Source organism: Ovis canadensis, chromosome 2, assembly GCF_042477335.2.
Source record: "Ovis canadensis isolate MfBH-ARS-UI-01 breed Bighorn chromosome 2, ARS-UI_OviCan_v2, whole genome shotgun sequence".
Lineage (NCBI taxonomy): Eukaryota > Metazoa > Chordata > Mammalia > Artiodactyla > Bovidae > Ovis > Ovis canadensis.
Genome location: NC_091246.1, coordinates 89970328 through 89983145, shown reverse-complemented (window position 1 = coordinate 89983145; position 12818 = coordinate 89970328). Strand labels below are relative to the sequence as shown.

The window sequence follows — 12818 nt, the reverse complement described above, 5'->3', positions numbered from 1 at the left end:
ATCAAAAGCTTCTCTTATAAGCTGTTTTCATACTGAACACTTCTTGGTGACCTGGAAAAGCCACATTTGTATGAATATTTCTCCCTTCTCTGACTTTGATCAGACTCTTCTCCCAGGAACAACTAAGGAGGTGTGAAAAGCATAATATATGGCTGTGTAGATATCAACCCCAGTGGCATGCATGATTTGATGTCCCCCACCTAGGCACTCATGGCAAAAATTAGCACTTTTATTGATTTCATTACAAAGAGTAGAAAAAGAAAGGAAAGGGCAAACTACGGAAAAACCCCAAAAATGAAAGTTTCTTGACTCACTCTTTAAGAGCCACCCATCACCCCAAGCACTCAGAACTTGCCTAGACCTCCCCTGCAGGCGGTCCTGCAAGCCCCCAGCATCCCAATGGCCCTCCCCGTCTCTGTCCTGCTGGCCCTGGTGATGCTCTGCTCCAGCCCCACGTGCTCCCTGGGCTGTGAGCTGCCTGCCAGCCGCAGCAATCTGGAAAGCTTCACACGTTGGAGTCAGATGGAGAGAGTGCCCACTGTGTCCTGTCTGAGGGACAGGACTGACTTCAGATTTCCTCAGACCCTGGTGCACGGGACCAGGCTTGAGAAGACAGAAGCCACAGCTGTTGTGCACGAGTTGCTCCAGCAGACCTTCCAGCTCTTCAGCCCATGGGCTCTTCTGCAGGTTGGGATGAGAGCCTCCTGGACAGATTCCTCGTGGGACTTTATCAGCAGCTGGAGGACCTGGACGCGTGTCTGAGGGAGGGAAGGACACTGGAACAGTCACCTCTAGGGAGTGAGAACTCCAGATTGGCTGTGAAGGGTTACTTCCAGCGAATCAGCGTGTATCTCAAAGAGAAAGAATACAGCCGCTGTGCCTGGGAGTTTGTCAGCATGGAAATCAGAAGGTGCTTGGTTTTTGCCAACAAGCTTGTCGGAAAACTCAGGAAATAAAGAAGGCGTTGAATCTGAAAACAGTTCATCTGGTCAACTAAATGGCTATTTTCTAAGACTCAAAGTGCAACCTTTAATTCGATTTTTGTGTCAGATGACATATAAGTTATAGCTAATATATGGGATTATTTAAATGTATGTTAAAGGTTTTGTTACCATAACTGTTTAAAACAGATTTAAGAATCCATTTTCCATATCTTAAAAAGTTGTAATATTTATTTATTTAAATTATCAGAAATATTTAGGCTGTTCATAGCATTTAAATCTTTATTGTTCATAAGATAGTTTGTTTTGTATTATACTTTGTAGAAGACTACTATTTGTATTTAAGTAGTGGAAAGAAAAGTTTTTTTAAAAAAGCAAGCTGGCTTGCACACACCTTTGAATAAAATCTAACCCAAAGCCTAATCCTACAAGATAAACCTATACTGAATCCACCTTTATTCAGAGGGAACAGGGTTACACACCCTGGGTCATAGAAGGAACAAGGGACAATTTGAGGAGGGACTGAATGTGATTCTTGAGACATAGACTAGAGGAGGAAGGGAAATGGGTGGAGAAAAGCCCAGGTCATGGACTCAGGTGCCTGCTTGGGACCTGTAAGAACCGGAGCGCCTTCAAGGATTAGTGGAGAACCACATTCATCATGGGAAGTCAATCGCATATGTGGAATCTAGGATCCTGGAGTAGGATGAGGAAGGGAGAGTAAGTTTTCTACACTTGGCCACTCCTGAGAAAAGAATCTTCCTAAACTGTTCAAATGGAGGCAAGAAGAACAAGGCAGGCTGGGGACTGCAGAGACAGCTAAGAGATGATGTGAGAACCAGTAGCTGCCATGATAAATGTGACTCTAAAGAAGTAAAGAAGGTTTCTTAAGCTTATTCATATATATTAAACACACATCATTGCTAAACTTTTAAATAATTCATACAAAGGAATGCCTAACCTTGACCTCTAGGAGGATGCACCCTAATCCTGTACTGTTAACAATTTAATGGGTATCCTTCTAGACATTTTCATATGTAGTTAATAAATCTATACATAGGGACATATTAATGTATATCACATAAATATCCATTTTTCTTATACTTCACTTTCTCATTTATTTATATTTCCTTGCAAATAAATTTTGAGATTTTTCTTCATTAGTACCTAAAAATAGATTGCCTAGTTATAAATTGCTGCATTATGTCTTAACTGTAAAATTAAGATAATCATAAAAGCACATCATGATAATGTGGTAAGATTAATTGCTTTAATTTGTAGCACATGCTCAGAACGGTACCAGACATTTCCCAAGTGCTCCTTACATTAAGTCTTCTATTTGAATCTGTTTAGCAGATTATTTCCTGATGTTCTGGGTGTGTGGTCAGGAAGATGAGGCAGTTTCCTGAGAGCTGTTCAGAGACAGATTCCTGCAGCTCACCTACTGCACAGCGAGAGGAGAAATAGCCATTCACTGGGATGACATTCAGAGAAGGCGATGGTACCCCACTCCAGTACTCTTGCCTGGAGAATCCCATGGACGAAGGAGCCTGGTAGGCTGCAGTCCATGGGGTCGAGAAGAGTCGGATACGACTGAGGGACTTCACTTTCACTTTCCACTTTCATGCACTGGAGAAGGAAATGGCAACCTACTCCAGTGTTCTTGCCTGGAGAATCCCAGGGACGGGGGAGCCTGGTGGGCTGCCGTCTATGGGGTCGCACAGAGTTGGACATGACTGAAGCGACTTAGCAGCAGCAGCAGGGATGACATTGCCAAGCCTGTTGCAACAATACTCAGAGTTCTAGACGGAAACAGGAAACATTCCTATGTGGCACACAGGCCAGCTGTCTACAAGACACACCCCCACCCTCACTGGATTCTTTGGTTTTCCCCGGAGCTCAGAGGAGCTCAGAGTTTCCGCCTGGAAGACACAGGCGTCTGGCAGGCAGTCAGGAGGATCCTCTGCTCTGTGCACTCAACTCAGCCAGGAGGCCAGGCCAGAGGGGATTCCCAGCCTGGATCCTGAAATCCCGTTTGGCAGCTTGCTTTTAATTTCCTTTTCACTTGTTGCATCAACTTCGTTGCTATTTTTGCCTCTGAGGTTCATTACGCAATCTCTGATGATGTAACAAAACTCAAGTCACTGGTCGGTTTTAAGTATGTAGAGGGCTTTGCTTTGGGCTGTTTCACTTTAGGGAAGATTCAGAAACTGCCTCAGAGACAGGAAACTAACCCAGAACCCACACAGTGCAACCTGCCCTCATGCCAGCAGGGTGGGGCAGGGGCTCGAGGAGGTTTGTTCAGCAGCTGCAGCCAATGTATTGTCCTTTTAACTCTCTTCTCAACCTTAGGTTGGCCCGACTCAATGCACCCCTGATAGTTATTCTGAGATTCAGAGTCCAGCTCAGAGAACAACCTGGGATCTGAAGGGAAAAGTAAATGCAGGCTTGATGCAGACGGGCATGTTCTGAAAGGGCCAGTCTGAGTGTCCAGCAGCAGTGGGTCCTGGCAGCAAACAGTGAAAACAAGGCCTGCGCTGCTCCTGCCTGTTCCTGGGCCATCGACCCTCTGATGGGAGCATTCTGAGAGTGACAGGGGTGCAGAGTGGATCCTCTGGTTGGGTATGTTCTGGAAGAGTTAGGAGAGTTAGCCAAGGCCCCAACCAAAATACCTAGTCCCAGCTGCATCTGAAGTGAGCAGGAGAAACACTGGGCAATGAGTATTGTCCATGGCCTGTGAATGATGTCCTTAGTGTGAGTAAAGGGAAGAGAGAAGAGGCTGCAACCAGAGGCACTTAGATCTCTCTGCACATTGTCCCTCTCCACACCAGGTGGGGGGCCTAAGGAAGGGCTCTGGGCCCACCAGCTGTTGGCTGTGAGCACAGGGCAACCCCTGCCTGGGCAGAGTCAGCCTCAGGTGCTGAGAGAGGGCGAGAGCGAGGCCGCAGCTGGAAGGTGGGAAGACACGCTCTTCCCTCAAGCTGGAGACGGACTTTCCATCGTGGTCCTGAAGCTTCACAGGAGCTCTCTTGGTCACCAAGCAAAATGTCTCTGGTCTACTCTGGCCTATTTTTAAATTTATGTAATAGTATACATTTTCTTCTGAGGTGAGTGTCTTTCAATCACTGCTATATTCGTGCATTTAGTTGTGATTCTTACTTTTTATTGTTATTAATAACCCTATTATCAGGATAAAGTATTTATGCAATTTTAATGGGTATTTGGGCTGTTTCTAGTTTGGGACTCTATGAATATTGCTGATCTGAATATTCTTTACTTCTATACTGACGCATATTTACATGATTCTTTCCCAGGGTAATTGCTAAGAGTGGGCTTACTGGGTCATGTTGTTCACTCGCTCAGCCATGTCCGATTCTTTGTGACCCCAATGGACTGCAACAAGACTTCCCAGTCGTCACCGTCTCCCAGAGCTTGCTCAAACTCATATCCATTGAATCAGAGATGTCATCCAACCATCGTGTCCTCTGCCGTCCCACTCTCCTTCTGCCTTCAGTCTTTTCCAGCATCAGGGTCTTTTCTAATGAGTCAGCTCATTAGAGGATTGCAGGGTCAGTTTCAGCATCAGTCCTTCTAATGAAGTTCAGGATTGATTTCCTTTAGGATTGACTGGTTTGATCTCCCTGCAGTTCAAGGGACTCTCGAGAGTCTTCTCCAACACCACAGTTCAAAAGCATCAGTTCTTCAGTGTTCAGCCTTCTTATGGTCCAGCTCTTACATCCATATATGACTGGGTCATAGGCCACAGGCTATGCATATTTTCAGCTTTGCTAGATAATGTTTTTGAAGGTAGTTGTACAATATACACAACAAACTTTAGTTGCTCCATATGGTCATCACACTTGCTATCTTCAGACCTTAATTTTTTATTTGCAGGCAATGTATTTGTTTATCTAAAAATTTTAAAAATCAACCAAACTTTTATATAGTGTTTGTAAAGCTGATCAGAGAAAAATAACAAAATTAGTTATTGTCACATGCATGTATATATGAAAATGCAAGGAAAACTTAGTTCAGTAAAAATTAGCAAATGTCATGAAAGAATTTCATTCATACTTGCAACAATAAGAAAGCATAAATATATTGGAATGAACCTCAGAAAGAATGCGCAAGACACATAATCAAGCCAAGCAGCAAAAATTTATTGAGAGACAGTTTTAAAATAGTTCAAGAAAATGGCAATATTTGTTTTACTCTATGACGTGGTTAGGACATGTTTGCTAAGTAAATGTTTGTTCACTAAATGACTGTGTTTCTCAGGAGGAGATGGCCTTGAGAATCTCCTACTGCACACTCTGATTTCCCTTCTCACTGAGGCTTACTACCTCAGCACGTGCTTACATGTCCCTTGCTCACTTACAAAGAGAGAAGTTGTTTAACCTCATTAATGATCAAGATTTAAAACATGCTGTCTCAATGTTAGAGAAAGAAACTTATTTTTTCTGGCCATCTAATTTGAGTCAAAAATGCAATTATAAACTTGTACTTAGAGGTCAAAGGTAAAGACAAATTGTCCTGTCAAAGCTATTAAAAAAAATAAAAACTTAAATCTACACTTTATTCAGATCTCCTTATTCCTGCACCCATCCACCCAGCCCTGCTGGTTGCAGGAATTTCATTTTTATTTATTTATGGCTGCGAGACTTGTGACATCTTATTAAATAGTTCCCCAACCAGGGATCCAAGCAGGATCCTGCAGTGAAAAGATGGAGTCCCAATCAGTGAAACTCAAGGGAATTCCAAGATCTCCTTAGTTTTTACCCAAAGTTGTTTTTTCTGTCCTGGGATGCCATTTAGAATGGCACATTACCTTTAATTTCCATGTTTTCTTAGGCACCTCCAGGCTGTGACAATTTCTCAGTAGTAGACTTTTTATGTTCTTAGTGGTATTATTTTGAAATGTCAATTTCCAATTTTTATTACTAATGTCAAAAGATGTGATTGATTTGAATATTGATCTTTTTTCAGTGACCTTGTTAAATTTATTTAAAAATTTCAGTAGTTTATATGTCCTTTTGTATTTTGTATGTACAAAATTACATCTTTAGATAGAAAAAAATTATCTGAGACAGTCAGCAAGGGATTTGAACAGGCCCCTCACAAAGAAAATATCCAAATTGTCAATAAGCATATGAAACTGTGCTGAACCTTATTAATAACTAGGCAATATGAATTAAAACTCTAATAAGATATCACTATGATTCACTAGAATGGTTAAAATTAAGAAGACTGGCAATACCAAGTGTTGAAAAGAAAGTAATGCAACTGACATCCCACACTCTTGATAGTGGGAATATAAATTGGTATAAACTTTGAAAAATATGTTTGTCATTATCTACTAAATCTGAACATATGCACATTCTATGAGCCAATTACTTCATCCTAGGCATATATCCAACAGAAGGCTATACAAATGTGCACCAAAAGATGCAAACAAGGATTTTCAGATCCAAAATGAATTATACCGACAAAAAGTCTGTGAAGGCAATTGAAAGAGACTGATTAGGAAGCACCTCATGAACACAAGAGCAGAGGTGGGAGGAGGACAAAGGGAAGAAAGCAGCAGGAATTCTTGTTTGCAATTCTGCACCCATCCCCTTCTTCCAGTGCCTCACTCTGGTCTTTCTTTCCAGTCTCTACAGCCACGAGAGCACCTGGGCAGGACTTCTCTCTGCTTCAGTTCCCAACAACATTTGGGCCCATTCTTCTGTCCAGGGCACAACTTAGTGCCCTCTCTGCCTGAAGACTTCTCGAATGAAGGACAGTGCCACACTCTGGCATTCAAAAGCATCCTGAATATATCTTGAGCTGATTTTCCCAGCATTGATCCCCTTGATTCTTCGCTCATAACTCGTCCACAATTTGAAGCTCCTTCTACGTGGTCCCTGCAAACTCAGCATTCTCCTGGCTCTGTGTAAGCTGCTCCCTCCATCTTGAGCTGTACTAGCCACCATAAACCATCACCACAAGAGGCCAAGTGAGCACTTGACTAGCCCAATCTCAGCTGTACTGTGACTGCAAAAGTATGCACCATATTTTGAAGGAACTATGAAAGAGAGGAATGGACTATCTCATTATTAACTTTATATTGGTATATGTTGGAATGATAACATTTGGATATTTTGTGTTCAATAAAACACTGTTAAAATTAACTTCATTTGTTTCTTTTTAATCTTTTGATGGGGCTACTAGAAAATTTAAATTGCCTATATGGCTCCCATGATATTTCTTCTGAGTAGTGCTGAATACATTCTCTGGTAGCATATCAGAAAATCACAGAAAGAACAAATAATCACTATTTAGTTGCACAAATGAAATATAATTACTATTAAAATGGTACATTTTAATAGTTAGTACATTTCCTTTAGTTTATTTTTGCCTATATACTTTTACATAGTGGCATTGTATCTACAATTTTATGCCCTGCTTTTGAATATAACTATGGAATTAAAAGACACTTACTCCTTGGAAGAAAAGTTATGAGCAACCTAGATAGTATATTCAAAAGCAGAGACATTACTTTGCCGACTAAGGTCCGTCTAGTCAAGGCTATGGTTTTTCCAGTAGTCATGTATGGATGTAAGAGTTGGACTGTGAAGAAGGCTGAGCACCGAAGAATTGATGCTTTTGAACTGTGGTGCTGAAGACTCTTGAGAGTCCCTTGGACTGCAAGGAGATCCAACCAGTCCATTCTGAAGATCAGCCCTGGGATTTCTTTGGAAGGAATGATGCTAAAGCTGAAACTCCAGTACTTTGGCCACCTCATGCGAAGAGTTGACTCACTGGAAAAGACTGATGCTGGGAGGGATTGGGGGCAGGAGGAGAAGGGGACGACAGAGGATCAGATGGCTGGATGGCATCACAGACTTGATGGATGAACATCGGGAGTTGGTGATGGACAGGGAGGTCTGGCGTGCTGCAATTCATGGGGTCACAAAGAGTTGGACATGACTGAGTGACTGAACTGAACTGAACTGAGGTGCTTTTTATTTTCTAATGATACCAAAAAATATATTTCTTACAGAAAAAAATTTAATGTGAGAAAAGAAAGGGTATAAATTTAGTAACATTTTAAAAATTATTTGAAACTAGATTATGAAAATACCTAAGAATCCTATCTCACAGATATTCTTTCATTATGGGGAAAATTTCAGGTACAAACAGTTCTAAAGGTACAAAGTGAAGAGGAAAGAATTTTCCTGCCTGCTGCATGCATCCTTACTTTAGTATGCAAAATCAGATATTTAGATTATTCGAAGTATGTACAAAATAAATATACATTGGCCCTCAGTTGTGGTCAAAAGGCATCCTACAATAAAAATCATGAACTTTTATGTGTGGCCTGTGTAACATTCATTTGCCTGCATAGAGATAGACTTCATCTTTACTTTGGTATATTCTGGATAATTTGAGATTGCCAAATAAAGCAATAAATTAAAGTTGATAAAGAAATGCAATATCTTGCTGCTTATGGTTAAGGCCTAAAAAAATTCACACAAACTTACCTTATACAAAAAATAAATTATTTTCTACAATTGTTAAACTCTTAGAAATAAAGACCCTTTCACAAAATCTAACAATATGAAAAAAGAACAAGTAAGATCTTTTCCCAGTGAAAGAACCCTGTAATAATTCAGTTCAAATGATTAGGCATTTTTTTTTTAACATTTAGCAATTCGCTGAAAATTTACAAAAACATTAGAAATTCTCCTAGACTGTATATCTTTTCCCCTAATGCACATAAAATCAAAAAGCAAGGAGCTAAAAAGAAAAAGAGTTTTAGAGTTAACTAATCATTTAAACAACACAGGAGAACTAAAAGGGAGACTGGAAAGTGGGAAATTCCTCTCAAATAGAAAGAAGGGAGGGCCACCCTGTATAAGTAGCCCGCACTCAAGGAGGAAGGACATTCACTCTGCAAACTCTTGAAGACTCAGCTTCAGGACCTTCTAGCAGAACAGGCAGCCCTGGGCCTGATTTCACCATGACCTACCGGTGTCTCCTCCAGATGGTTCTCCTGCTGTGTCTCTCCACCACAGCTCTTTCCAGGAGCTACAGCTTGCTTCGATTCCAACAAAGGCGGAGCTCTGTGGTGTGTCAGAACCTCCTGTGGCAGTTACCTTCAACTCCTCAACATTGCCTCGAGTTCAGGATGGACTTCCAGATGCCTGAGGAGATGAAGCAAGCACAGCAGTTCCGGAAGGAAGATGCCGTATTGGTCATGTATGAGATGCTCCAGCACATCTTCAATATTCTCACCAGAGACTTCTCCAGCACTGGCTGGTCTGACACCATCATTGAGCACCTCCGTGAGGAACTCTATGGGCAGATGAATCGTCTGGAGCCAATCCGGAAGGAAATAATGCAGAAGAAAAACTCCACTATGGGAGACACGACCGATCTTCACCTGCGGAAATATTACTTCAACCTCGTGCAGTACCTCAAGTCCAAGGAGTACAACAGGTGTGCCTGGACAGTCGTTCGAGTGCAAATCCTCAGGAACTTTTCTTTCCTGAGGAGACTAACAGGTTACCTCCGTGACTGAACATCTCCCCACTGTGGCTCTGGGAAGGGACAATGTGACTTTGAGGTGAGACTCTTCAGCAGCAGAGGCTCTTGAAGTAACTGACAAGGCAATGCACTGGATTTCAATGGACAGTTAAAGACTAAGTTGTTTTAAAATTGATTTATGTGTTATTTATTTATTTAAACTTTTATATGGGAAATAAATTATTTATGAAGCAAAATTGAACATGGCAGTTTCAATGTCAACTTGATTTATGTGACAACACATATTAAAAATTGGCGAGCACCCTGGAGACATTTACTGCAAAACAAGTCTGCAGAATAGTAGTTTCCAGCCCCTGCCTTTGACGAATTTAAAATAGAAGATATGTGGAATGTCCAAATTATAGGCATGCTCTCCATGTATCCGTACAGTTTACCTGCTCTTGTCTCCTTCACTTCTTTAAATGTATCAGACAGCTCCTGCTGTAGGGCCCTGCTATATGATTTGGGGTTCTTTTGTCTTTTTTACAAATGGGGGAAAATGTACACCACCTTACATTTGAGAGTCTTACACAGTAAGCCTTCTTGATGTCAATAAATTTGGGGCAAATTCCATTCAGTTTATAAAATTCTTACTACAAAAAATGAAAAATTCGGACCTTCTAAATGGCCTTAGTTTCTTGTACACTTCAACCCTCATTTCCAACAATGTAGTCCTGTGAAAGAGGTTTCAGGAACATGAGTTAAAAATTACTTAAGAGGGTCACGGGGTCATTAAAAACTGTCAGATATGGTAATCCCTCAATTAAAAATAAGTGAAAAGTAATCTTGAGGGTTAGCCCTCCCATAGCCCCATAGCGGATAGTGTCATCGCGGCCACTGTGTTCCACTTTGTACCCAACGCCCTCCCATAGTCCCACAGCGAATAGTCTCTGAGCCACCGCGGGATTCCACCGTGTTCGCAACGCCCCTCACCTCCCCACCCCCAATCCCACATCGTAGTAAAGCCGATAGTCTCATCATGGACACTGTGTTCCACTATGCTCCAATTCGCGGGACACTCTCCCATCGACTCACTGGGAATCGTCTCCTAGCCACCGCGGGATTCGACCTTGTGAGCAACGCCCCAGCAGGTTCCCACAGCGAATAATCGATCTCTTAGCCGCCGCGCTCCTTGTGCGCAACGCCCACCCGCCCCCACCAACCAACCCCACAGAACCAAAAGTGTCACCGCTGCCGCTGTGTTTCACTTTGTGCACAACGCCCTCCCACCGTTCCACAGCGAATAGTTTCCTAGCCCGCGCGATTCCAGTGTGTTCCCAATGCCCGCCGCTCCCCACCTCCTATCATGGTGGTACAGCCAATAGTCTCATCGCAGGTATCTTCTTTCACTTTGTCAGCAGCGCCCCCACAGCGTCCGGTAACCAATTGTTTCATGCCCACCTTCTAGTTTCACTTTGGGCACAACGCTGTCCATCCTCGCATCGCCAATAATCCCATCACCGAGGCCGGGTCCCTTTCCCTGAGCTGTGGGTTCCCTTCGCCGGAAGTGAGTCCCAACCAGTAAAATCAGCCTCATCTCGCTCAGAACCCCCGCCTTGGGGGTTCTTTTCCTCAAACATGGCCTGGTTCAGGTTGACATTCGGAAAGAAAGCGGTCATTTGGAAAGAAGGCGATCTTTCGGAAAATGCAATATTCTCGCTCCCTACTCAGGACAGCGGAAACAAGGCCTTTTCCATAAAAGGGCTAATAATATGCGCACCCTTGAATCAGTGTTCCTATAAAAAGCTCTGTGGAAACTGCGTCCTGTCTCTCCAGCAGCCCCACGAGAGTCAACTGCCAACTCTCCCAAGACTGCGATTCGAAAGCAGAAGCGATCAAACCACAGCCTTGCACGCTCTCGCGGTCGCCTGGAGAAGCAGGCGGTCCGCGGTTCCATTTCAGCGCTCTTTGTTCATCGTTGCGCGGTGCTCGCGCGCCCCCTCCCGGCCGTCTGCAGAATCACTGACAGTCTCTATGGCCCACATCCACTTGCTGGTGGAAGGAGCTGCTGCGTCCCAGCTTGCTCTCTTCGCTGGAAGGAGCCTGGGATCCACCGCCAGAAACACAGGGAAATCTTCAAATACCTGAAACAGATGCAAAGGATCAGCACTCAGTCGCGCCTAAAGGACAGAGCCACTTCAGATTTCCTCGGAAAAGAAAGATCACTCCAGTGCAGATGACTCAGGGCCCCTGCAACCACTATCTGATGCTCCAGCAGAGCTTCCAACTCTCACCCAGGAGGACAGCCCTCCTACTTGGAACAACTCTCTGCTGGATAAACTCCTCTCCAGCCCGGATCAGAGCCTGAAACAATTGAAGCCGATGGAAGAAGACAGTCTGTGCTGTTCTCATTTCGGACGCCCTGCCCGGGAGTATTTACATGGCATCCATCTCTACCTCAGGGAACAGGAATACAGCCATTTTCCCCTAGAGGCTCTCACAGTGAATATTAAAAGTGCCTTTCCCTCATATAAGAAACCTCCACCAATAAAGATGTTTGTATTTGTAACACTCGCTAATATATTACATTTTTTGCTTCTTGCTCCAGAACAATTGTACTCATAATTCTTCAGGCATTGAAAAACATCTGAAATGAAAATCATGATTTTCCAGAAACTGGTGTGGACAGCAGAACAGAATGTCTTTTATTGTATAAAGATCTTTTGATCATCATTGAAAAGATCTCTTGATGTCTAAGGGGCTGGTATTTTCTATACTCAACAGAGTTTCTTTCTCATGGACAAGTTTTCAGAATCCTCTGTTCTTAAAGATCTTTCTCAGTTAATTCTAGGTGCTATAGAGGTAAAGAATAAATTGTGAGAATTTTCGTCATAATATAAACTTGTCTTTCCTTCTCTGAATAGCACAATGCAGGCCTTCTGGATCAGGTGAATCTTCTGGTTTGCTCACATTCAAAGACTGATTCGGGGACACAGGTACATTCTGTTTTGTGGCTTTTTCCATCTTCAACACGTGACTCCAAGTTTGTCTGTGGTACTTGAATCTACTACACTCAGCAGTAAAGGGATGAAGTCTGGAGGCTCACAGGGGATGTTTCCAAGGGCCAGGACTATACAGGACAAGAGCATTTCCTCTCACATTCCATGGCCTGGATTTACTCTCATGGGAATCTCATTGCAAGCAAGTTGGGAAACTATTGGGTGAGAATGGATGAAGAGATAAGTTCAGGGTGCTGACTTTCAACAATGCCCAACACGAAAGTTGCAGGTTAAGATTTTTGGGGGCAAAATGAGGACTGCAACCCAGGAGACAGCACATCAGATTGCTCTGAGAAGCTGTTCCAAAGAG

The 12818-nt window shown here is 42.9% G+C and overlaps 1 protein-coding gene and 1 pseudogene across 1 annotated transcript; both read left to right on the top strand.

Moving 5' to 3' along the window:
* Positions 1-399: 399 nt before the first annotated feature.
* Positions 400-956, top strand: LOC138434581 (interferon alpha-2-like; annotated as a pseudogene).
* A 7987-nt stretch (positions 957-8943) lies between these two features.
* LOC138434580 (interferon beta-2) lies at positions 8944-9504 on the top strand. The gene has a single exon (XM_069579394.1). The coding sequence runs from the start codon at positions 8944-8946 to the stop codon at positions 9502-9504; it is 561 nt and encodes a 186-aa protein (XP_069435495.1).
* The last annotated feature ends 3314 nt before the right edge of the window (positions 9505-12818 follow it).

Excerpts from the sequence above, each read along its gene's own strand:
- LOC138434580 (XM_069579394.1), top strand. The coding sequence starts at position 8,944 with ATGACCTACCGGTGTCTCCTCCAGATGGTTCTCCTGCTGTGTCTCTCC.